Raw genomic sequence first — 26,099 nt, forward strand, 5'->3', positions numbered from 1 at the left:
AGCACCCCCGCCCTCCGCCCGCCTCCCGCCGCCGCTCCCGCAGCCCCGCTCCGTGACGTCATGCTGCAGTGGCGAGGCGGAGCCGCAGCGGAGCCGCCGAGCCGCCGAGCGAGGGCGTGGGCCGGGCCGGGCCGGGCCCGCCGCTGTCCAGCACCGCCGGGCGGGCCGGGAGCAGCAGCCGCCGCCGCCGCCGCCGCCGCCGCTATGGGAGCCCGTCGGCCCCGCGCAGCAGTCCTGCTGCCGCTGTTGTGCCTCTGGGCCGCGCTGCCCGGCGGCTGCCCCAACAAAGGTGAGCGGAGCGCCGCGGGCACGGAGCGCCGCGGTCGGAGCGGTCGCGCTGCCGCCGCTGTCACCCGCAGTCCTGGCGGGGGGCTCCGGCTGCCCAGGCTCTGGGGCTCGCTCTGCCCTTTCAGCGCCCTCATCATCCTTCCATGTGCTGGCTCCATCTCCTACCACCTCCCTCTCCAACAGTCCTTGGTTTTAACGTCCGCTTCTCATTTGCCCCCACTCCACCCATTTGTCTCGCTTTGTGCCGGTTCTTGCCGTGGTGTTCAGCTTTTCTCCCCTAGCATGCCGAGAGGGAGTGTGTTGCACCTCCACAGACCACTCTGCTCCCCGAAGCACATCCCCCATCTCCATCTTCTCATTCCAGCCCATGCGTCTAGAACGTGTCAGTGGGAAATGTTGCAGCAGTTGCGTGTTATCTGTGCAGGCGACTTATATAAAACAGTGCTTTATGTGCTAAATAGGAAAAAATAATAAAATAAAATAAAATAAAAAAGACCAAACCCGAACGCTGCAGCTCTAACACACTGGATGCAGATGTTCTCAGAACAGAGTGATGAAGAAGGATGTAGGTTACTAGATCTGGGGCTGCGAACACAAGAGCAAGAAATTCATTTTCAGGGAATCTGGGAGAAGATAATCTGTTGAGGTGGGAAAACATGAAACATGCAAGGGATGCGGGAGCCATCGGGGATGTGGGAGCTTGATGTGCTTTCTGTGCTTGGGGAGGGATGGAGGCTACAAACAGGGTGCAGCACGATGCTCTGCATGTACTGGTACCAGCAGAGGCATTTGTTTTGTGCTGCTCTGGTGCTGGTGGGAACAGTTGCAAAACCAGGCCTCTTACGCTCTGTATTTTCTCTCTGTGTGAATTTATACTCTGAAACACGTACACGTCCTTGGCAACTGATTTGAGCTCTATAGGAGCTTTCTTGAAAATAGTGTGAGTCTGCATCCTAAAAATATCCCCCAAATGCATTTCTAATCCCCAAGAAATGATTTCCTAAGAAATCAAATTGCTAATTCCCAAGGTGCAGGTGGATGCAGCAAAAGATTTCTGTTTCACCCACCAGCTTGTTACCCCAGCAACAGGGCGTATTTGGCGTTGGTAGTTATGGGTTCCCACCTCATCAGAGAGGTGCTTGGACTGGGACTGACACAGTAGGATCTGGTGAGGGCAACGGAGGGATGGGGCAAAACATGGATGCTTGTACACAGGAAAGATTCCTCCTGCATACTGAGCAGGGTGGATATTTTTTGGGATTTCCCATGCCGTGCTTTATAATCTTAATCGATAAGGTAGAAGAGAAATGCCAGCTCACACCTGGCTGCTCTGCCTGGCTGGGTCTGCCTGCTCTGCCTACTGGTGCATCCCCGCTAGGATTGCAGTCCCACCACTGGCCCACCCAGCTCCAGCAGCACCCCTTGGTGCTGAAGTACAAAAGAGACTGTCGACTGTAGAGGATTTTGTTCCTCTTGAGTCAATACAAACGCCCTGGTGGTGTGCGTTGCAGAGGATGAATTCACATATTGGAAGTAGTGCCCTTGAGGGGAGAGGCTCTGTATCCTGCTCTCTACCAGCTCTGAGCCATGCTGTGTGCAGCGTGTTGCTTGGTTGTAATAAATCTTGTTCTCCAGGGGGTGGGAGAGTGGGGGATTATCTGGGAATGGGGTTTGTAACTAGGACATGTAATGTAATCTCTGAGGCCCATTTGGCAGGGAGTGGGCATGGGGGAGGGGTTCTTAATTTATAACGATTTTACTTCTCTCCCCTCCGCCCTTTCCCTCCTTTATTTCTCCTTTTCCCTGCCCTGGAGCCTATATGATAAAGATTAATTTGCTATTTCTGGGCCTGTGACATTTTTCAGAGCCTCCGGCTGGCTGCTGCCTCCATGCCAAGCCTGGCTGGGCTACAGCCAATGGAACAGCAAGGGGGGGGGCAAAGGAATACGGTGCCCATCATGGAGTGGGAAAGGAGGAAGGAAGGGGCTAGCTATCTGATTTACATGCGGGGTGGCTAACTGGATGTGTACCCGGGGGCACATGTGTGGATCCTTGCCCTTAGTGCAGAGGGTGGAAGGCATGAATGACAATGGATGAATGCATCTCTTGTCTTCTGGGGCCACCCCAATGGAAGATGTCTCCTAGATCCTTTACTTATGACTTCAGTGATCTGAAGTATTTAGCAGTTGGAATCTCTCTCCAGAATCAGAATACCTGTGCCTCTTGATTTCATTTTTTTTTTAATTATCCCAGCTTTCCAGGGTACACAAATACCCCTGTACACGCTTCTAACAAGAGAGTATTGAGGAGGTGAGAAGAAACATGTTGTTTCTGATGGCATCTTCCAGGGGAGGTAGAATAGAACTGAAGAAAATTAGCTTCCTCTTCCTAGTCTTTCTTAGCCTTTATTCTAGAGATGAAGGTGGGGAGGGGTGGTTGCTAAATGCCACTACGTGATATTCTGTTCCTTTTCTACTGTGTCATTTTGGCTAATACTTTCTCATGCTCCATCCCTTACCCAAACCCACCTCAGCAAATAAGCACAAACCCTGGATTGAAGCTGAATATCAGGGCATCGTCATGGAGAATGACAACACAGTCCTACTCAACCCACCGCTGTTTGCACTGGACAAAGATGCTCCTCTGCGCTATGCAGGTAGGTTGGTGCCAGCTCTGGGGAGGTTGGGAGCAGGGAGAGACCTCCAGGGAGGCAGAGGCAGGACCACATTCATCCCTGTACTAGATTCTGTTCAGGAAATGATCACCTCTAAGCCTCGTTCCAGAGAAGGTCCCTGGTGTAGTCTAGAGCCAATTTGGGCATAGCTTGATTTAGGATCCAGTGAGCTGTTTCCCTTATGAGAGGAACTGAGGGTGGAGCCAGCTACTTTTTGACGCAGTTCTGCTATTTTCAAAGATCACATGCACAGCTCTGTGTCTGCAAGGACTGAAGGAAGCTGCTAGGGCATACTTCTTTGGCAGTTCCATATCCCTCACAAGAAGCACAAGTCCCTGAAAGTACAGATGATGCTTTGATGCTTTTTTGAGGTTTGCTTCGACCATGCCTCAGACACTGCACTCCTGCAACCTCCATCAGCTCTGGGAGAGGAAAAGGGATCCTGTGAGCTGAACTTTAGGATTTAGGTGATCTTATCTGTAATTCCCAGAGGAAATGTACACATCCTGTGTGGGATGGATGAGACATCATGGAGCTTTATGTTTTGGATGTCTGTCTGAAATGCACAACCTGCTTTGCCTCTCTGTGGGATGGAGAAGCAAACTAAGCTATACTTGAACATATAGCCCTAACACGTATAGTTTAAACCTGTAACCTCAAGCCTTTCCTGGTGCTGGGCAAGACTTCTTGTGGGGATGGTCTCCTGTAGAGGGCAATCTACACCATTAATGGCTGTAAACTGCTAGGGGGAACACGCAGTGTATCAGAATTGCTCCAAAATGAGAGGTGATAACAAGGGAGAAAGGAGAGTGTAAGTTAGAAAAGAATAAAATATGGCAGTGGGGAGCAAGGAGGCATATTGTACTCTACTCTACTAGTCCTTTTCATTCTCCTCTTCCTCTCTGCCTGTGGGTGCCAGGTGAGATCTGTGGCTTCAGGATACATGGGGCAGGAGTGCCCTTTGAAGCTGTGATACTGGATAAAGCTACAGGTGAGGGGCTGATCCGGGCAAAGGAACCAGTGGATTGCGAAGCACATAAGGAGCACACATTCACCATCCAAGCTTATGACTGTGGAGAAGGACCTGATGGAACCAACACCAAAAAATCACACAAGTAAGTGCATGCAGCCATAGCTGCATGTTACAAAATGTGATCTGTCACAGAAGTGCAAATGAAGAATGCAGTGGGAGCTCTTCCTGTTGTCATAATTATTATTCTCTAGCCACCCCACATGCTATAACTCAGCATGTGAATAAGACTCAAACAAAACGGTGATGGTCCTGTTCACTAGCTGAATCACACAAGTTAATACACCAGAAGCAAGGGCTGTTTGACTGCTGAGTCTGAGTGATGCCTTACGTTGCTGTACACAGGGAAAAGGTCCAGATGACATTATCATCTTTTTCTCTGGGATGGAAAACCACCATACAAGCTTTTGTATGTGAACATTGCTGTTTTGAAACCCCAGTCTTTTTACTTGTTCTTGCCTTTGATATTTGAAAGTCAGTCTGGTACTGACTTTAGAGTTACTAACTCTAAAATCTAGGTGGTGTATGGCTCCTAATCAGCTAATCAGTTCTTATTGATGTTTCTCTGCCTCAGGGCCACAGTGCATGTTCGAGTAAATGATGTGAATGAGTTTGCTCCTGTCTTTGTGGAAAAGTTGTATCGTGTCGCAGTGACCGAGGGAAAGCTGTATGACCGCATCTTGCGTGTGGAGGCCATTGATGGAGACTGCTCACCACAGTACAGCCAGATCTGTTACTATGAGATCCTGACCCCCAATATTCCCTTTCTGATTGACAACGATGGTAAGAATCTGAACCTACCATGAGTACGCTTCCCTTTTCCCCTTTGCTCTCTCTCTCTTCCAGTCCCATTTGGTGGCAGAGCTGAGATACATGTGCTTTGATTCCTCCAGCACTGCTAATCTCTCTGTCTTTGTGCAGAGACACAGCAGCCATTTTTGTGGGATGCTACTGCACGTTACAAAGTGGCACTGTGGAAGAACTCAGCCTCTCTTTGGATGTTTCTATGGTTGATGAAAAGTAGAGTTGTTATTAGAAGCAACATGTTTGAGGAGACTTTCTTCTCCATTGATTTATTTATTTTGCTAACCAGGGAACATTGAAAATACGGAGAAACTTCAGTACAATGGAGATCGTCTCTACAAATTCACAGTAACAGCCTATGACTGTGGAAAAAAGCGGGCATCTGATGATGCTGAAGTGGAAATCCAAGTGAAACCCACCTGCAAGCCCAGTTGGCAGGGTATGAAACCTCCAGACATAGTTATGTCTTCCCTTGATGTCAATCTACTCAGTCCTACTTACTAAAAATATTTGTATATATGTATATAAATCTGTATACACATATATGTTTAAATTCTGACACCAAACCAGTGATTGCATCTAAGGTATCATAAAGCTACTGGAAGGCAGCTCTAACAGGAAAATTATTCCCTTGATTACTGTGAACTTCTTCATATTTGATAAGGCTCCTAGATTGTATTCATTGAATCACAGAATGGCTCAGGTTGGAAGATCATCTAAGTTCCAATACCCTTGCCACAGGCAGGACTGCCCCCCATGCTAGATTAGCTGCTCAGGCACCTGTCTAACATGGCCTTGAATGCCACCAGGAATGGGGCAGATTGCTTTGGATTGGGGTGGATTGCTTTGGAGACTGCTCATCTTGAGGAACTTCAGTTTTTCCAGAGGTGATGTATGTTTACAAAATGATTTACATCAGTAGAATTAAGGAGAAATCAACACAGCTAAATATCTACTCAGCCTTATAAGGAGAGGTTGAAAATCAAGGGAGTGATGCTACAATGACACTAGCTATGAAAGAATTTGGACTATATGTGCACTGCACCCTTGCACTGATGCCAGCTGCATAAAGTTGATTTTCAATGCTGAAAGGGGCAAAAAATCTCTTTGTTTATGGGCTGGTACATAAATGCCACTTGTGTTCACCAAGTTTTCTGGCGTTGGGTCCTTGGCAGGACCTAAGCCCCCTCTCTCTCACGTTTCTTCATTAGGCTGGAACAAGAGGATTGAATACACACCGGGTGCAGGCAGCCTCGCACTATTTCCCAGCATTCACCTGGAGACCTGTGATGAGCCCCTGTGGAATATCCAGGCCATGGTGGAGCTGCAGACAAACCATGTGGCTAAGGGCTGTGACCGGGATAACTACTCTGAGAAATCACTACGCAAACTCTGTGGTGAATCGATTCTTTCCTATTCATTTCCCTTGAAGGGATTTACAGCAATACCCCTGCGCCTCACACAACAGAGCTTCTGGGACATATTCTTCCTGTCTGCTGTGGTCAGCGGGGCTGGGAGGACAACTAGCTCAAAGGCTGTGTTGAGGGACACAGCCCAGCTTGTATTTGTAAGGGGCCCTCTGTGCTTTCCTTACTGGGAAGCCAGAGGTTTCTGTGTGGTGTCTCATTATGCAGAGTCTGTGGGACTTCCTTCAAACAAATGGAAAAACACCATTCTTCTCTAAATAAGAGGAGGCCTGTAGGCCATTCTTCCTCACTCTGTACTCTGGAATATTACAATGAGCCCTATACCACCCTTTTCTTCTGTGGCCCAGTCCCCAAATTTCTCAGATTTCTGTGCTCCTGACTCTTGACTTCTGTTCTTGGTAGGTGCTGCCTCAGGAGAGATTGACTTGCTGCCTGTGCCTAGCCCCACAGCAAACTGGACTGCACGGCTCTCAGTGCACTACAGCCAGGACAGCAGCCTCATCTACTGGTTCAATGGCAGCCAGGCTGCCCAAGTACCTGTCATGAATGGGCTGAATGCCCATGAGGGGCTGAGTGACCACTTCACCCTGTCTGTGTGGATGAAACATGCTGTGGTGCCCAGCAAAGGCAGGCGGGAAGAGGAAACAGTGATCTGCAGTACAGTGCAGAGCGGTGAGACACTTTTCCTGGGGAGGTGACACTGACTTGTTAGAAGGCATTGTTCCTGCAGATAGAAATCCCCATGTCCCAGAGCAGGGCCCTCCACAAAGCTTCTTGTGGGAGCATTCAAACCCACTGTGAACACATGGTGCCGAGTGCCAGTCATACAGGCTATCATGTATTTTTGGGCTCTGGCTAGTGAGACTGCTTTTAAGTGTGATGCATAATGCCTTGTGTTTGTCCCCTGGCAGAGGATGGCTACTCGCATTATTCTCTGTCTGTGCATGGCTGCCGAATTGCTTTCCTCTACTGGCCGTTGCTGGAGAGTGCAAGGCCTGTGAAGTTCCTCTGGAAGCTTGAGCAGGTGAGGAAGTGTTTACCTCTTTCCAGTGTTCTTTCTCCTCCTTCCCCTTGCTGACTCCTTCTGCTGTCTACCACAGGTCTGTGATGATGAATGGCACCATTATGCCCTCAACCTTGAGTTTCCAACTGTCACACTCTACGTGGATGGTGTCTCTTATGACCCTGCCCTCATCCATGACAATGGCCTCATTCATCCCCCACGGCCAGAACCCTCACTCATGATTGGAGCCTGCTGGACTGGTGAGTCTCACTCCCTGAGCCTTGCTTTTCTCATACAGGCAAATGGAAGTGGAGGGAGAGCCAGAAGAGGTGAAAAATACTGGATATTACTACATTTTGCAAAATACATTGCAGCCATTCATGTCTCCTTGGCACCAAAACCATTGTGGCTCCTTCTCTCTTATGAACTAAGCCATAACACTATGCCGTGATAATAATAGCTTGGGTTTGAGTGTCAATGGCAGCTTCCTGGGCAGCAGAAGTAGAACATGTGCTGATTAGCTAGCTTTCACGCAGTGGAGAGTTGAAACTCTGTACATCATTCAGGTGATGGCCTTTCTATCAAAGCTCTTCCCCAGAGAGCAGGGGTATTATTTATGCTGCTGAGTGTATTGGTGGTGATTTGTGTGTTGTGAGATTCTATACAGAGAAGTCACAAATCATTCTGTACAGGAGTTGGATTAGAGGATAAAGATCAGATTGGGAACATATATAAACCACTCATGGATTAAAACTTGTTCTGTGGAGATGTAAGACTACACTGGCCAGGTCTTTCAGCATTCCTACTAGTCTGGAGCAGGACAGAACTAGGGAATTTGCCTGCTCCTTGCCTTCACTCCAGCAGAAATTGCTAGCAGGATCAAACCTTTATTGTAGTCCTGCTCTTCCCTGCTCAGGGTCTCCCCACAGCTTGATTCTCTCTATTGGTCTTTAGCGATCAACAAACATTAATCAAACAAACATCAATAAAAACCTAAATCACCCTCCTGAGGCTTCCTGAGTTTCAAAGGGATGCTCAGAACATGGCTAACTGAGAACATGGCAAGGACTGTGCTCCATAAATGGAAATAACTTAATTCCTAGAATAGATATTGTTGGTAAAGGAGGAAAAATAAACCCTATACTTTCTTCCTGTATTAGATCCAGTCTCGTCATCCACTTCATGAAAGGGACACTGCTCTCTTTCATCTGCGGAATGCTATCTCTAGGGCCTAAGGGTGCACTGCTTTGCATGAGTCCAGAGCTGTTCTTTTGTTCAGCGCTGGCAGATGCAGGCACTTATGTAGATACTTGCCTGATCCTGTAACTGTCCTCTTCCAATGTGTAATTGCTCGTTCTCCTTTTGCAGAGGAGAAAAACAAGGAGAAAACCAAAGGAAATGAGAATTCCACTGATACTATACGAGGTAGGAAAAGGAAAGAAGGTGGTTCTCTTCTCCTCTTCACTATGCATGACTATATCACTTCTTGCATGGTGCCTTCCTCATGCAGCTCCTTGATCTTGTCCATCCACCTCAAACCATGTTGGGAGGAAATCCCTTATTTTCTGGCAGATTGATCCGTGATACCTTGATGTTGGTAGAGCATGAAAATGCTGATAGGACTACATCCTGCTTTGAGAGATAGAGTATGCTTTTCATGTGGAGAAAGTATCCTCATGTCTGGTCATTAAAACTGATCTCTGAAGAACACGGGCAATTGGAGACATCAGGAGATGTCACCTCATCCCTAACTATCTGTGGAACATATAGTTTCTTTCAAAAGCCCTCACAGGAGTGAGAAGGGGACAAGAAATTGTTTCCATCTGGCATTCAGCAGTGTGGCAGAAACTTCTCTATGCTACCTACCTGTCACTGCCCTGGTCTTTCTGTTGGTCTTTCCTCCATCTGGAATTCAAAAAATTATCTGCAGTATCGTTCATCTTTTTGTTATTTTTGCTTTTCCATGTCCTGTGCACCTCTCTGTTCTCTCCTACCTCTCCTAACATCTGTATGTACCTCACACTGTTGCTTTCGTGGTCATCGCTCTTCCATGTCCCATGCATCCCTCTGTCTCTGTCTACCTTAACAGCGTGTCCCTCGACATTTTTTTGTTGTCTTTGTTTTCTTCCTCACCATGTCTCTCACACCCTCCACGTCCCATGTTTCCCTCAGGAGATCCTCTGTTGATACACCACTACTTCCATGGTTACTTGGCTGGCTTCACTGTACGCCCTGGTAGCTTGGAGAGCCGGGAGGTTATTGAATGCCTGTATGCCTGCCGTGAGGGGCTTGATTACAGTGACTTCGACAGTCTGGGCAAAGGGATGAAGGTACGCCCATCTGCCCAACTTGCATGGGTCTCTTCCACTCTCCTCCCTAGCCTTGCTTCCCTGAACTTTGCCTGCTCTGCCACCTCAGACAGCTCCCCACCTTTCTCCTTTGTGTCTCTCTTAGCCTAGGGTGTTGGCATTTGCTAAGGAATCCTGAGTATTTTCTTCTTGTTCATCTGTAGGTTCATGTGAACCCCTCTCAATCCTTGCTCACTTTGGAGGGTGATGATGTGGAAACTTTCAACCATGCTATCCAGCATGTGGCTTATATGAATTCACTGCGCTTTGCTACTCCTGGAGTCCGTCCGCTCAGGCTCACTACTACTGTCAAGTGAGTAGATAAAGCAGCATTTCTGTCTAAGTTCAGCAAGAGAATTACCTCTCTTTTGGCTAAAATTACACTCACTCACCTTGTATTTAAGTTCTAATTGGTGGTTTTGAAATGGGTGAGAGTCTTCCTGAAAATAACTATGAAATTATCCAATTGGGTCCTTTAATACTGGTTTCCTAGGATCCTAGGGAGTAGAACTTCTGCCTTTGCTGATGGTGTTCCAGGCATGTGGGCTGTTTTTAATTTTCTCTGTGATATGTGAATGTGACTAAGTCACCTGAAAGCCAGTGATTCCTACCGCACCTCTCTGTCTTGCACAGCAGGCCACAGGGAATCTTATAGAACTACCACGAAAAAAAAAATTCCCTTCACTGACTGTAATAGGCAGGAAACAGTCCTGTGAAACATTGGTGGAAGCTTGGGCTAATTCTGATGCTTTCTGTTTCTCTCCTTCAGGTGTTTCAGTGAAGAATCATGTGTCTCCATTCCTGATGTGGAAGGTTATGTTGTGGTGCTACAGCCTGATGCTCCCCAGATCCTGTTGAGTGGCACTGCCCACTTTGCTCATCCTGCATCAGACTTTGAGGCTCCTGATGGAGTCCCCCTTTTCCCAAACCTCCAGATCACCTGCTCTATTTCTCACCAGGTGGAGGCCAAGAAGGATGAGAATTGGCATGGCACTGGTGAGTGGAGTATAGGGAGAAGTAAAGACAAAATGGAAAGACCTGCAAGTTGCTATTCTGCAGAGGAAGTAGAGCTCATAGTTGTACTCGAAACAGGAGTTTACAAATACAGAAGCAAGGCATTGTCTGTTAATATGTAGGCTAATCAGTTCTTATCCCTTTCTGCTCCTCCCTGTACTTTTTCAATCCAACCAGTTCCTTGCCTCACTATCTTCTCCTTTTCCCATGCTACTCATTCCTAATCTCCTTGACATTTTACCTACATTTCCCTTTACTGAATAAATTACGAGATGTCCTTCGTGACTGTTCTCTCTCCACTCCTCCACTTCTTCCTGCTTCCCTTATTTCTTGTCCCCTCCCGAAACTGTACAAGAGAGGGTCGGGTTGGGTATTAGGAGAAGGTTCTTCACTGAGAGGTGTTTGGGCACTGGAACAGGCTCCCCAGGGCAGCATCATGGACTCAAGCCTGTCAGCATTAAAAAAACATTTGGGCGATGCCTGTAGATATATGGTTTAACAATTAGTTTGCTCTTTGTGGAGTCAGGAGTTGGAACTGATGACTCTTTTGAGTCCTGCCAGCTCAGGATATTCTGTGATTCTGTGATCTCTTTCTGCATCACTTGTTCCTATGAATTCCCCAGTTAGTCTCCTTATGCCTTGAATATCTTCCCCCCCAGTTCCCTACATCATCCTCACATTACTTCTCTGCACTACATGCCCCATGTCCTTTCACTTAAATTGTATCTCTTCTGCTAACAGGATTTTTTTGCTCATAGTTTTATGATCAGCAGATTGAGCTTCTTGATGAAGAGAAGGTTGGTCTTGGCCCTGCTGAAAGTAGTTAGCCTTCAAAACTGCCTGTCATTTTAAATAAGATAAAATCTGAAACTTGGCTACCAGCAGTTGTGAGGAGAGAAAGCTTTCAAAAGCACTCAAGGTCTGGGAATATATGGTGAAGTTGTTCATAATTATAACACTGCCATTGCCAACAGTCCTTACAGCTGTGTTACCATGAGCCAGTCCGTAACAATATGTTGATCTAAAATATAAGTGACTTTCTTATGTGCATAAATAATATAATTAAGACCAAAGGGGACTCTTCCAACAAGTAAATAGACTAACAGTGATTTTACTCAAGGTAAGTGCTAGCCAGAGAAAGAGAAGTCATTTCTTATATGTTCTTTTAAGTGGGTATCACTCTCATGCCTGCCTTTGTTCATGGCTGACTGGCTTTGTGACCCTGTCTTCTTTCCCTTGGCCTCTCAGTGACAGACACACGTATGTCAGATGAGATTGTACACAACCTGGATGGCTGCGAGATCTCACTGGTAGGAGATGACTTGGACCCAGAGAGGGAATATCTGCTCCTGGATGGGGCATTGCTACAACAGAGGGGCCTGGAGCTCGTTAACACCTCTGCCTACCTCACTATCACAGGTATGTCCTCTCCTTGGCTGCAGCTGTCTATTTATGCTCCTTTCACTGTCTGTCAGGCATCGCCGGGGGAACACTTAACCCAGTGTGCTGGTGTACTTTCTGAGACATAACCATTTGCTGAACTCATGGCTTTTGAAGTCCCAGGCTGTTTCCTTTAGCTTACTCTTCCAGCACACAATGCTAGGACATGGTGTCTGGGCTCTCTTCAGGCTTGTATCACCCCTCCTTATTTAGTCCCACTGTCTATGGGGTCTCATGTTCTTAGACGCCAGTTGTATTTTGCATGACATATTAGGAGACAGCGTATCCCTCAGGTTGTGAACTGATGCATTGCCTATATGCACTACAGAATTTAATAGGGCACCTCTCCTTCCATGTGCCTTAGTAGTGCAAACTGGGCTTTCACCACAGACAGCTCCAGCTCTGGTCCTTTCCAAAATTTATGAACCCAGCCTTAGATTTTTCTGTTGCTCATAGTTGTTGGAAGGTTGATACCACATGAGCTGGAGCTCATTGATCCCCCTCCAATTCTCTCTTCTTGTACTCAGGGGTAGAGAGCATTGCAGTTTACGAGGAAATACTACGCCAGGTCTCATACCACATCAACCGTGGCGCTGCTCTTTATGAAAGGAAGTTCCACCTGTCCTGCACTGAGATGAATGGACGTTATTCCAGCAATGAGTTTTCTGTTGAGGTACAAAATCAATGCATGCACACATGGGTATTTATGCATGCATGGTGAGAACACTGTGAACAGAAATGCACCCTATGTAGACTATCACAGTGAACACAGGACTGAATATTTTTCACTCTGGTCTTTCTGCAGATGAATGTCCTCCACAACATGAACCAAGCTGCTCATCCTAACCATATGCTGAATTCTCAGCAGTTTATACACCGAGGCCATCATTTACCCCCAGAGCTATCTGGCCACAGCTTGGCAAGCACCCATAACAACCCTAGTATGTAACACATCTTTTGGTTTTATTCTCTTAGGTCGGGATGTTTATTTTCTGATATTCTGTTAGAACCTTGAGCAGGGGATTCCTTTCAGCCTCCACATATGCATTTCATTGAGTTCTTACACTGCTGCCCCACTCTTCATTAGAAAATGGTCTGCAATGAGGGTCAAACTGTGTCTTAGAGCTTGGTGCAATAATCCCCCTCCTCCGGTATTTTGCTTTCTTGATACAGCAGCAGTCTGAAATCTCTAACTGAGGTCTAAAAAGAACAATTGTAAGCTGGTAGTATTTCATTTATGCATCTTGTAAGGTGCTATGCAGGGCTGGGTTTCAAAAAGAAGCTTCATCAGCAGGAGTGAAACAAGAAAACCAAGACTGCCACTGCTCTAAAAAGAGATGGGAGGTGGTGATCAGCAAAGGCAGAAAATACAGGACAATGCACAAAACAAATAACATAAGTATTCTTGCTCCCAAAACAAAGGAGAGAAGCCTGAAAGCTAGGCTAAATAGATTTGTTGGTTTGCACTGCCAGCCTTGTGCCACAAGCATGACAGCAGTCTAATTGGCTTTTCTGAGGCTATGAAAGCTCTAGGATCCTATGCTGGGTTTAGCTCCCTGTTGTAGGGAACACAAAGTGCCTTCTTTTCTAGCTTTTGCTGCAGCTTCCTGCAGCAGCTTACCCAAAACCGATCCAGTCCTGCAGCTGGAAGTGAATCACTACAGGGATAGCCTGCAGAGAATCACTACAGGGATAGCCTGCAGAGAACACCAAACATCACCCTTTGCTGCACCCTTCTCCAGCTCTGCTTGATTTAATCGGAAGCAAAAGGAAAAGTTGTCCCTAATATAAAAAGCTACCCAGAACAAAAACATGGCATGCTTGGGTTAAATTTTCTAGGAAAGAGGTTTATCTGCGGAGTCAGGGCTTGCCCAACAGGTCTAGAATGAAGAGGAGATGAGAGCTGGGCTAAGACCCTTAGATGAATTTCCAATTCTATCCTGTGGAGAAGCCAGGCTTTGTCTGTGGCATTAAATTAGAAGGCTATCACAGCAGTCTGTCCTATGTGCAAAAGCAGACTTATTTTGGTTTCTCTCTTACCAAGAGTCTCTGACTGCTTACAAAGAAATCACACTATGAAAATCATCCTCGTGCCCTTGCAGACTCTCCCCACCACACACCTCTCTCTTTCCAAAGGAGAAGACACAAGTGACTGCTCTATGACATATTCTGGTGCCTTCTGAAGCTAAGCAGAGTCTACAGGCAGGTCTGAAGTTAGTGAATACCTAGACCTAGACATTCTGGAAAACCTTGAGCAAGGATACAGCAGCAAAAGGAAGGAATCACCTGTGCCCCAGGGAGCAGAAAACACAGGATGTATTCCTACCTAGACCCAAATCCCAAATCTCACATTATATCCAGCAACCCTCATTCCTGCAGGGTGGATGTGGGTCAGGTGAGAAACGTGTTTATGTGAGAGTCTGTAACCACCTTCTTCTTTTTTTCTCCATAGTGGTCCCCAGTGCAGCCACTATCATCATTGTGGTGTGCGTGGGCTTCCTGGCACTCTTGGTGATCCTGGGCATCCTGCGCATCCACTCATTGCACCGACAGGGAATGGGGCAAGAGGTCCCCGAGGCTGCTGCAGAGGGGCACACAGGCACTGGGAGCAAAGAGAGCGACTTGTTCTGGGATGACTCGGCCCTCACCATCATAGTGAATCCAATGGAGGTGAGGAGCAGTCACAGGAACCAGGGCTGGGGGGTACAGCTGGGCTGCCAGAACCTTTCTCTAATGATAGTCTCATCTCTCCAGTCCTACCAGAGCCGCCAAGAGAGGGCTGCAGAAAACTGTGAGGGCAGAGCAGGTAAGGGCATGGAGGAAGATGATGACAGCAGTGATTTGGAGACTCCTGACTCCCCAGACAGCAATGACATGGATGATCGGCACATCATTGGCAAAAATGACAGTGCTCACCGCTATTAGCAGCTTTAAAACATCTGTCCAATGGATCCTCTGACACATACGGCTGGGAGGAGGAGGTGTCTTTAACTTCCTTTTTTCCCCACCTTGTACATGTTCTCCTCCCTCGTGTCATTTTTGCATTCCATGTTCCTTCGTCTTCTGTCATTTTCATTGTGGACATTCCCTATGATTGACCCCCCCACCCCGTATTTGGCTCTCTAGAGACACATATTTGGGCACTTGCACATGACCGTGGCACAGTTCAAACTATGATGAAGAAGGAGGGGCTTGGAAAGAACAGAAATGTGGAAAGAGGAGCCAGCCATATGGCTCAGAGCGGGGTCTCTCACAACCCCTCCCCAGATATAATATATATATATATATATTGTATATTTTTTCAATGTTGTTGTTTGAGGTTTATTCTCATTTCATGCAAAACAAAACAAAAAAATCCCCACAACCACTGCAGCTTGTGCCACTTTGTAAAATTGTCAATACTCCTGAACTAAATGAATGATGGTAAGAAGTATGAGGAAGCAAAGTGGATTTTAAAATAAATGGATTTCAAATAAAAGGTTCGGGGCTTCTGCAGTTTTTCCACTATAAATTGTGAAAGAAGCAGTCTGTGTAGCCACTAATATAAGACTGGTCATTGTCCAGACCATGTATTTATCAAAATTATTGCCTGATCTAGGGGATGTGTTGTGTTTTTCAAGTGCACGTGTTGTTCCAATTGTTCCACCTCCACCCTCCTCCCCTTATCTTTTTGAAACTCAATTTTTTTTTTAAAGACAACGTAGCCTTTCTCAGTACACCGGGCTATGAACCCACAGAGGAACAGAAGGCATCCCAGCCCATTACCACAGGCAAACATAACATATGCAGGAAAATCTTGATTACAGAAAAAAAGTAAGGCTCACATCAACAGAAACACACTAAATACTCAGCTTCATCCACCTTTTTACATGAACCACTTTCTTTACAAGCATGTAAGAGTGCATTTCACATCAAGGACTTCAGCTTATAGCAGAACAGCCCCAGCATTTCTGAGGGAAGTAGGTTTGCTCCTCCTTCTGCTACTCAGGAAAGGAGGGGTCGCAAAAAGATCAGGTATGGGCAAGACATGGCTGTGAGGACAGTAGCATAAGTTTTTAGAGTAGTGCTTCAGAGCAAGTTGTGTTTCTTTCCCTGAGCTACTTGGTCCAACCCTTCAGACCCATCAGGAGGAAAAGAAGCTGCCAACTGCCTGACTTTTCCTGGGGCAATAGTTGCAACATGTTAAGGACCCACAGGAAGATTCTGCATTAAGATGTCTGCTGGCATCCAAGGTTGAGGAATCCTCAAGGGCAGGAGGACAGCACAACAGATAAAGAGTGAAAGAACCCCCCTAAGGATATGAAATGTCTCAGCATAAGATCTCTGCTTGCTGCAACTCTCTCAAGATGTCTGAATCCTATCATGTGTAGCCGTGCCCATATTTGGTTGTTACTGGGTCCAGATGATACAAAGATGCTGAGGCTCAGGTACACATATGCTTTCTTCTTCATCTCTTTTCCAGAAAGTTTCATGTCCTTGTCTCATATAGGGAGCTAAGAGCAGGCACTGTCAAACCAGTGCCCTGACATTTTGAAGCACTGGAAGTACTGGAGTCTCCAAACAGAAGAAAGGCTACATTGTACATACTGGAGCCAAAAACTTTGGATAAAATAGTCTTATGTCCTGAGAATGCTATGTTTGACCAGTCCCAGTGTGTGATAAAAAGCACCACCTCTTGGACTAAGGAAAAAGACCATGTACTATGGTACTCTTATCTCTCCTGCCACCTCAGCTAAGCGCTACAGTGTGCTTACCAGGTGGGAGGTGCCAAACATACAATGAGTTCATAGGTAGCCATCATGATGGCTGTATTGGGGATCTGGCGGATCAAGTGGGCCAGGAGCCCTCGGTATAAAGCCAAGGGTCCCTCTTCATGGACTATAAGCTGCAGAGTCTGTATAAAGGAACGATACCGTGACCCTTCTTCTCGCAACCGTGTTCGAATTACCTCTGGAAAGACAAGAAGGGAAGCAAAATTAGCAGAATGATCTCACAGGTGTGGCGTCTTCTGTCAAGGGGAACAAAAGGAAGGAGAGCAGACTCACTCACCATGTGGATATGCAATGCATGAGGCACATGTTTTGGAGACAGCAGCAGCTCCCATTAGTCCAAAAAAGTCACGGCTGTTTGCTGAAAGTGTGAATGGTGTAGAAAGGGAATGGTGGCCATTTCTCAGATGCTGTTTCAGTGCTTCATATATGACAAAGTGTATGATGGTCTCTGACACTCCAGCATAGGAGGCTGTGATTCCACGGTAAAATCCAAGAAGGCCCTCAGTACGGTACACGTGTACAGCACACTGGAGAGCATTACTGCCCAGCTCCCCCTTCACCCTGTAAAGGCAAAAGTGAGGAGGGAGGGCTGGAATGGCATACTGCTCCACTGACCAAAATACAGTTCTGAACACAGCTGGATGACTCTTCCCCAGTGTGCCCTGAAGATTTGTGTTCTGATGGACCAACCCCATACCCAAACCAGTCCTGATGTGACATGGAGTGGTTCTGTATGTCTCATCTGCCTTACCTGGCTTCCAGCTGCATCCTGGTTTTCACCAACCAGATGGGGTTGGTGAGTGAGGCAGAGGTAATGCCTGGAGAACAGAAAAGGAATAGAACAATAAGCACCAGGACTCCAGTGACAGTTTGGAAGAAGTTGCTGATCTGTCAGCTCCCTGAATTCTGCCTGGAAAGCTGCAATAGTTTACAATTTGAAAGCGACCTTGAGCTCCCACGGGAGATGTGACAATTAGAGAGTAGACTACCTGACTTTCCTCTTCTTCCCTCATCCTGAAGATAACTAGCAACTCTGCCTTCCACATAACCTCGCTACAGGAGACAGGAAACAATAAACTTGCATGAATTAAAGAATTTGTTAGAGATATTTTGTTTAAGATCTCAAGAGACACGATTCTGTGAAGAGTGCACAGTACATGCTACTTTCTCCCCACGCACATACGAATGGAGCTCTTTTCCTGATAGCAGCAGAAGAAAAGACTAGATCTATGAACTGAAGAAACGAGTCTAAGAAAGATGAAGAATGAGAAAACACTTTGTTTAATTGCTGCTCCAGATGTGGGGGAACAAAGCTTCAGAAGGCAGCAGCAATGCTGAAAGGTTGAAACCTGCTCACACTCACAAGCAGAAGAACTCCTTAGCTTTGATTTGAGAAAGAAGAGGCTCACCTGCACAGGCTGCTGATAGCATGTGTACTTTCTTGGACTCTGGTACGAGGACAGTATTGAGCCTCTCCTTCACACCAGAATAGGCAGCAAAATATATAGCCCTGGTTGGAAAGAAAGACAGAAGAGGTTACAGCTCACCTACAAGAAGCATTGCTGTAGAGCTTCAGTCCAAATTTTATTCTCAGTACAAGTTTGTCTAACATGACATCACTACTACCTATACTCAGCGCACAGCAGTCATCCTCTAGCTTTGACCAAAAGGTCCCAAAAATGCTTGTATAAAGAGGAAGGGCCCTGTGGCACAATGGGACTATTCTGTTTACTTTCAGAATGTGAAGCAATAGCTGTCATGGAGGTCCTTTAAGAAGTGCACAGCGTAGGCTATCCTTGGGGATCAGAACTCACCGGGAAGGAGCAACCCCAACAAGGTTTGGGCCCAGACCTCGGAACAGGGATCGTATGCCTTCCTTCTCAAGAATGGTCCTATAGAAGGAAATAAACAAATCAGCAGAAGAATGAAGTTGGAGGGTCTCCTGTTCCTCTCTTTTCTTTCTTCAGTGATCTTGCTGTATCTCCTCCTCATATCCACTGTTATCATTTTCTGCCTTGCTCTCCTTTTCTCTTCTTAGTCATTTATTCCTATTTTTTCTGACATCAGCACTCTAAGTCTGATCAATCTACTAGCTGTGATGCTTATCACAGTCTCAAAAGCTGCCTTGCAGACTCAGCATTCAAAGCACAGATCAGCTATGAGGAGCAGGTATATCTGTGCTCTGATGAAACTTATAATTGCACTTGTAGTTTCCAGAGCTTCAACCAAATACTGCTTTCATCTCTCCACATGATGGCCAAACCTTCACTTCAATGTTGCTAACACACACACATTACCTTGCTCTACTCACCTGAGCAACTTGAGCACTCCGGGGACTGGTGGGCTAGGATTCATCAGCCTCACACTCATCCCTGGCAGCTGTATCTCAGAGAGACAGAGAGGCCGCAGTGCCAACTGAGATGACTGCAGACGTGTCTTCACCACTTCCAGGGGACAGGTCAGGATGGCTCCAGCTGTGCCACCACACCTAGAACATAACACCATAGTTAAGGATGACCTCCATGTAGGAATAGTATAATAATTCCAACTTTGCTTTTCTACTGCCTCTCCCTTCTAGGCTAGGTCCCCCAGCCTGCGTCACACATGACCTCCTGCTCTCTGGTATTGATTAATGTAGTAATGGCTTCTCTTGGGACATCTCCTGGCAGCATCGTTCTGAAACCATTTGAGACAAACAGTCCCAAGTCCACAGGGATTCAGCTCAAAGTTGCTGATCTTTGCAGTCAGAATTTCCCAGAGTAAACAGTTCTGCTGCCCAGCCTCCATGCAATGCTTTGGCTGACATCACCAGGCATTCTGCCTGTCCCCACCAGAGCAGACAACAGCAGCACAAAATTCTACCACTCCGCTGCCTGTGTATGTCTTTCAACCCAAAATTCATTTAGCTCCACGTTTTCAAGGCCTGTAAGCAGGATCTGTATTTTCTGCCAGCAGCCCAACTTGCTTAATGAAAGAGGACCCGGATCTTAATCAGATAGAAGTTATTTTGGAAACTCAAGTACCATCAGTCACTAACACTGAAAAGACACGCATCCTCTTCTCCCCTTTCTGCCACCCAGGGACAAATCAGAACCAAAGAACTGGTATGTTCAGTTCTCAGCTTCTGCCCATTCAATTCTTTGACTGAAAACTTTGCTCTTCTACAGGGTGCTCAGTACCCGAAAGGCTGTTTTGAGCTGAATTTGCACGAACAGCCACGCATCACTCAAGTGCTACAGCCAGACAAAGGCTTGACAAATGGACAAAAGTTTCTACTTTTTCTATAGCCAAACTCAGCTTGTTTCGTAAGAGACAGAGTGGGGAAAAAAAACAAAAAACACCCTCACTTTGCTTCAAAGAAAGAAAAGCCAATGAAAGAATTACACAGCATCAAAGAAGAATCATGTATATCAAGGCATTTCTGTATGAAGACACAGGTCAGTGGATTGCTAGAGCTCCTAAGAATTATTCTGAAACAGTCTCTATAGCTCACAGCATACATACATTGCTCTTACAGCCTTTACTCTTTGGGCAGGATAGAGGGGGGGAAAAAAAAAGGACTGGTTATCTACTATAATGAAGTCCAAGGGTTAAAGATCTAGTTGAATTGGTCTAAAGATAAGTTTTATGCAGCTAACAATGCCAGCAACTAGTTACATCACTCCATTACACCTGTGCTGCTTTGCCAAGATCTTTGCAGGTCTAAGCAGTGGTGTAACTTGCACAGCAGCCAATCAGCACCGAATTTCTTCAGCAGCTGCAAGTGGTAGGAGTCTGGGATCAGGTGGAATGTAACCAAAGCACTTAGCTCAGGCTCTGAAGGCAACCCAAAGCTGTAAGTGTCCTGGCTCAAGTCCTCTGGATGAACGAGTCGATCAAGCATGGAAACCAAGACAGCCTACTTAAGGATCCAGGAGTCACATGACTTTTTACAAAAGCCACGTTGATTCTTCTATATTCCTTCAATGGTCCAACAGTCTTATTCTTTACCACAGTTTGTACTGGGAAAATCAGTATGAACTCCAGACTTATGGGTCTGTTGCTTTCCTGATCAGAAATGCAGTCCTCGAGGAAGGATTGAGTACAATGGTGACAGATCAAAAATGTCTGAATAAATTCTACAAGTAGAGCAGCTTCAACTTCTCACCTACAGGTTGGACAGATGTTGTGGAAGGACTACATTTAGAGAAGCAACTGGTACCCTAAAGATATCTAACAACACACAAGGAGGCACAACTTTATATAATAAGATTTCTTCAAGAAGCCCTTACCAGGGCATGCTCAAGACATGAGTTTGAACCCATGCCCCAAGCATAGAAAAAAGTTTCCTGAGTTCAAGTTCCTCAAGCTATGACTGTGTACAGCTAGCAGAGAGGATTGAAAAGAATAATAATAAAAAAGCAACAGAAATAGATACTTCTTTGCACAGTGGTTATTTAATCAGCAGTAGGTTTTTGAGATAAAAGGGGCTTCCTAAGCCATTATGGCTAAATGGCAAGACTTGAGAATTTTCCAAGGAGCCAAAAACTCGACTAAACATACCTAAGGAAATCAGGTGAACCTGATTGCTCAGAACTAGAAGAAATCTTAACTACATCTCATCATGCACGTGATGATACAGCGGCTCAATGTATAAAAAACACAGGTTTCCAAAATTCTTCTGTTACAGAAGAAACGGAAAGTGAAGCATTTTCATCACAAAGAGGTGAACTGTTCATCAGCCCAATACTAAAGAAGGTAAAGATAAATGAAATCTAGTAGGAACAAAGCCATAATCAAGGGTATTAAAAAGAGCTGGCTGAGGAGACTTAATGCCTACAGTTTTAAATGTTTAATACATGTAGGAGGACAGGAGATCCATACCAGCCTAGAAGAGAGTTCCAATGTCTACCAGGATTCAAAATAAAATTATATTTGTGATAATTTATGCTGGTAAAGTTATATGGTTATATAACCTGAGATTCATACCAGCAAACAAGTATAGCATCATACCACTACAGACTTAAAAGACACTTTGTTCTAAACAGTATTGGTGGAGGGGCTACACTGGTTTTGTCTTCACGGAACTTATCAAACAAAAGCTGAAGTCACAAAAGCAACTACAAAGATGTAACATAAATCAGACTTTGTAAAAAGCTAACTTAGCACCTCACAAAACCATACTTACAGTCCTTGAACTTTCTCTCTAATATAGATGCTAAACAGATTAAAATTATAGCACAAAATATTGCAAAGGAAAAATAAAAAATAAAAAAATCACCTCCACTCTTCTCCCCCATTCCTAACCCAGTTATCAGAAAAGAATCAAACAGCAGTGATCCTACAAGAGTTTAATCACTTACAGACCAGACCTACAAATTTTCTTTTTTTTCCACCAGCAAACAGGAGGTAACATTTTACATCTGATAAAATTCATGGGTGACAAAAACTGTCACAGTGGCAAACAATGAGCAAAGCTGCAATGACTGGCAAGTAATTAAACAAACACACAAACAAACAAACCCCAAACCATGGAATTAAGCAGTCACCAAGCGTTGTTATGTTGCACTTAAGCAGATTGTTTTAACACAGACAAAACCCTAAAGCCATTACTCTTGAAAATGTAACAAAGTCAATTCCTGCAAAATATGAGGGAGAGCAGTAGTGGATAGCCAGGACAACATGTACTTCCAGAAGTGCCAGAAAGGGCTAAAGGAAGGCAATAACACAGTCTCAGAAAAGAGTACTTTTCTACATCTGTTTCTCTCATTTCAAAGTTTGCAAAGTTGACTGCAAAACTTGAGGTAGCAGAAAATAAAAGTACTAGTAAAGGGAAATTTAAAAAACACCATTAACTTTTTTTTTTTTCCCTAATGATGTGAAAAGCTTGTGAAGATGCACAGATTTGACAGGGCTTACTGGTAATTCACATTTCAAATCTTATTTTAGCTAGCTGAAAATGGTGATAATTTGAAGACCTTTCAAAAAAAACAACGCAGTCAGACAAACCTCCATCTATACCAGGATTCTGTCCAAATAACTGTTACTTATAGAAGAGAAGAAACACTCCTGAAGAACAACTCCTAGCTTTTAGCAATTTGCAGCTCAGGGATTTCCTCAGCCAGATGTGTTGCATCACATTCAATAATGGCTTTCAACTGGCAGAGGGTAGATTTAGACTAGATATTAGGAAGAAATTCTTTACTCCGAAGGTGGTGAGACACTGAAACATTGCCCAGAGAGGTTGTGGATGCCTCCTCCTTGGAGGCATAAAAGATCAGGCTGGATGGGGCTCTGAGCAACCTGGTCTAGAGGGAGGTGTCCCTGCCTATAGCAGAGGGGTTGGAACTAAATAATCTTAAAGGTCCTTTCCAATCCAAACCATTCCATGATTTTATGATGATAGCTTTTCAAGTCATTCTTCTTTTATTCATTGGTCTAAATGCACTTTGGGCACATAAAAAGCCTTTCAAGCCTTTCAAATCCTGTGGCCAGGAGTCCCCCACTTTAACTGTGCGTTATGTTCTTGTACTACTTTTGAACGATCCCCTCCATATCCTATGATGGTCCGCAGTTCTTAGACTAGAAAATATAATAAACAACTGTTCCTTCATCAAAGAGATCTATTTAATTAGGTGAAACACTATCATACACCATAGTAATAAGTCAAACTCCTTGCTTATTCCTTGGGTTTTAACTAATTGTAATTGAAGGACGACTGCAGGGACAAGACAGACCGACAGCGCTCCCACGAGCGCACTGCCACTAACTGAACCATCTGGCTTTTTCAAGAACCAAAGTGGAAAACGAGGCTGAAGAAAAGGCTAAGAAGAAAGCTAAGAAGTATGAAGAAATACATAAAGAAACCAAATGAGGCTTAGCCTTTTAGATGCAGTGATTATCCGATTCAAAGAAAAATTAATAAAAGAGAACAGTGCATAGAAAGTAGCACTGGAAACAGACAAAGCAAGTGTACAGAAGCAGACTGACACGGCACAACTGCATAACCTGGAGAAAGCTTTCCTGACTTTTTACCACACCCTGTACTGAAGACCTCGCTGCGATACAGATGCCAAGAGGAATTGGAAAAGATCTTCGTCTAGACAAGAGCATGGGGCAGTCACACAGCAGGTCTGGAGGGCTGGAACGGCTTCGGGCATCTCTAAGTACACCCGAGCTGCAGAACCACACTTTCACTCCTCGGCCCCCCGGACGGCAGCCGGGGGGGAGGAGAAGCGAGGGCCGCGGGACAGGGGGAAAAAGGCGCGGCCCCGGGCTCCTGCCGTGTGTGCCGCGTCGCGCGGGACCACTCACCCTCCGGCGAACAGGTGGAGCAGGGTGCTGTGCTGCGCCATGGCACGGCGCTCCGTCGGCAGACTCCGCTGCTCTGCGGGCATGGCCGGGATCCGCCGCCGGTTCCCCGCGGGAGAGGCCTGGCCCGCTCGCCCGCCCGCCCGCCCTCCGCTCGCATTGGTTCCCCGGACGGAGGCGGGCGGGCCGGGCTGGGTGCCGGCAGAACAGTGCTAAACTACATCCGCGGTTTGTGCGCTGTGGGCCGCGTGCTGATGATGCTTGTTCCTGTGGGCTGAATCCAGGCGTCCTCATGCTTGTGCATTCTCCATGCTGTTGGGAAAAATTCTGCTCAAATAGGCTTGCTCAGTGATCCCAAAAAGAGAGGAGTTGTTTTTTGTTGTTTTTTTTTTTACCTTTCTTTATTCGAATAAAAGGAGTGTCTGCTGGGGGGTTTCCCAGTAGAATCACAGGATCACAGAATCACAGAATGGCCGGGGTTGGAAAGGACCTCAAGGATCATGAATCTCCAACCCCCTGCCACATGCAGGGCCACTACCCTCCCCATTTAATGCTAGACCAGGCTGCCCAGGGCCCCATCCAACCTGGCCTTGAACACCTCCAGGGATGGGGCATCCACAGCCTCTCTGGGCAGCTGTTCCAGTACCTCACCACTCTCTGTAAAGAGCTTCCCCCTGACTTCCAACCTAAATCTCCCCTCCCTCAACTTAAAACCATTTTCCCTTGTCCTGCAGTTATCAACCCTTTCAAAGAGTTGATTCCCTTCCTGTCTGTAGACTCCCTTTAGGTACTGAAATGCTGCAATGAGGTCACCCCGCAGCCTTCTTTTCTCCAGGCTGAACAAGCCCAGCTCCCTCAGCCTGTCCTCATAGGGGAGGTGCTCCAGTCCCCTGATCATCTTGGTGGCCCTCCTCTGGACCCTCTCCAACAGCTCCCTGTCTTTCTTGTACTGGGGGCTCCACACTTGGACGCAGTATTCCAGATGGGGCCTCACAAGAGCAGAGTAGAGAGGAACGATCACCTCCCTGTCCCTGCTGGCCACCCCTCTTTTGATGGAGCCCAGGATACCATTTGCCTTCTGGTAGGATCTCTTAACCCATCACATTCTCTTGTTATCCCTATACCCTGACACTGCAGTGAGCCCTTCCCCCTGTCCCCTACTTTCACAAAGGCATCTGCTAATCCAGTACTTGTTTAAAGTACTCAGGGTTCATATTCTTCTCGGTTCACTTACCACATGTTCAACCCCCCAGTAGGTACCCCTTTTGTTACCATATTTATAATCCAGATTCAGAGTTTGTTGTTTTGTCCAACTAGTAGCCTGTTGTAGCCTGTCCATCCCTCTTTGTCCTGTAAAGCAAGCAAGATTTACAAGCAGGTGCTAAGCTAGCATCTCCTGCTATGTATCTGCAAGACAAGTTTCATTTAACCAGGTCTCATCCTTCATTCATCATATTAAGTTCTTGCAAGGACTTAATATCCTTTCTTCGTTCATCTCAATTTTCCCCTTTCCCTTTTATCATCTAATTATTCTTGCATACCTTTTCTAACGTAACCTTTTATTATTTCTTCTTGTGCAGTTCCAGGTGCAGTTGTATGCCTTTTGAGCATTGCCTTCTGCCCCCCGGTAATCTCCCAAAGGGAGGAGAGTACACGACTTACCAAGTACCTTAAACAGGCCTATACCTATCATTAAAAAGCAATCCTCAGTCAATAACATGGTTCTGATCTTTGCCAGCCAAGCTCCCCATCTGGCTAATCCCAGTAATTAAAGAAAGCAAGTGAGCCATTCACTGTCCTCTTGTTTAAGACCTTCCGTTAAACATTTTAAATCCTCAGTCTTTCCTTCTGCCTACTGAAAAGAGTCACTAATATTAAAACAATACATCCCTTCCAGTTCCTGATGCCTATGATTGTGCCTTAATAATAGATAATCATTAATAGCTCTATTTTGTAAGACCACATGCTGAATTTCTCCTAATTCCTTATTTAAGGCTGCAAGAGATAGG

The 26,099-nt window shown here is 45.9% G+C and overlaps 2 protein-coding genes across 2 annotated transcripts; one reads left to right on the forward strand and one right to left on the reverse strand.

The window, feature by feature from the left end:
* Positions 1-60: 60 nt before the first annotated feature.
* CLSTN3 (calsyntenin 3) lies at positions 61-15,292 on the forward strand. Its single transcript, XM_031610258.2, has 18 exons — positions 61-289; positions 2,822-2,944; positions 3,882-4,077; positions 4,567-4,775; positions 5,086-5,235; positions 6,008-6,193; positions 6,626-6,895; positions 7,135-7,247; positions 7,324-7,486; positions 8,595-8,651; positions 9,399-9,556; positions 9,739-9,887; positions 10,344-10,570; positions 11,837-12,007; positions 12,556-12,701; positions 12,834-12,969; positions 14,481-14,698; positions 14,783-15,292. Exons 1-18 carry the CDS (start codon positions 61-63, stop codon positions 14,951-14,953), a joined length of 3,072 nt encoding a protein of 1,023 aa, XP_031466118.1. The 3' UTR covers positions 14,954-15,292.
* A 124-nt stretch (positions 15,293-15,416) lies between these two features.
* LOC116239981 (solute carrier family 25 member 36-like) lies at positions 15,417-24,247 on the reverse strand. Its single transcript, XM_031610259.2, has 7 exons — positions 24,094-24,247; positions 19,112-19,288; positions 18,615-18,692; positions 18,210-18,310; positions 17,552-17,618; positions 17,078-17,361; positions 15,417-16,978 (listed from the first exon to the last, which is right to left on the reverse strand). The coding sequence occupies exons 1-7, from the start codon at positions 24,174-24,176 to the stop codon at positions 16,779-16,781; spliced, it is 990 nt and encodes a 329-aa protein (XP_031466119.1). The 5' UTR covers positions 24,177-24,247; the 3' UTR covers positions 15,417-16,778.
* Between the last annotated feature and the right edge of the window lie 1,852 nt (positions 24,248-26,099).

The sequence above is a fragment of the Phasianus colchicus genome, chromosome 1 (genome assembly GCF_987193195.1).
Source record: "Phasianus colchicus chromosome 1, bPhaCol1.hap1.1, whole genome shotgun sequence".
Lineage (NCBI taxonomy): Eukaryota > Metazoa > Chordata > Aves > Galliformes > Phasianidae > Phasianus > Phasianus colchicus.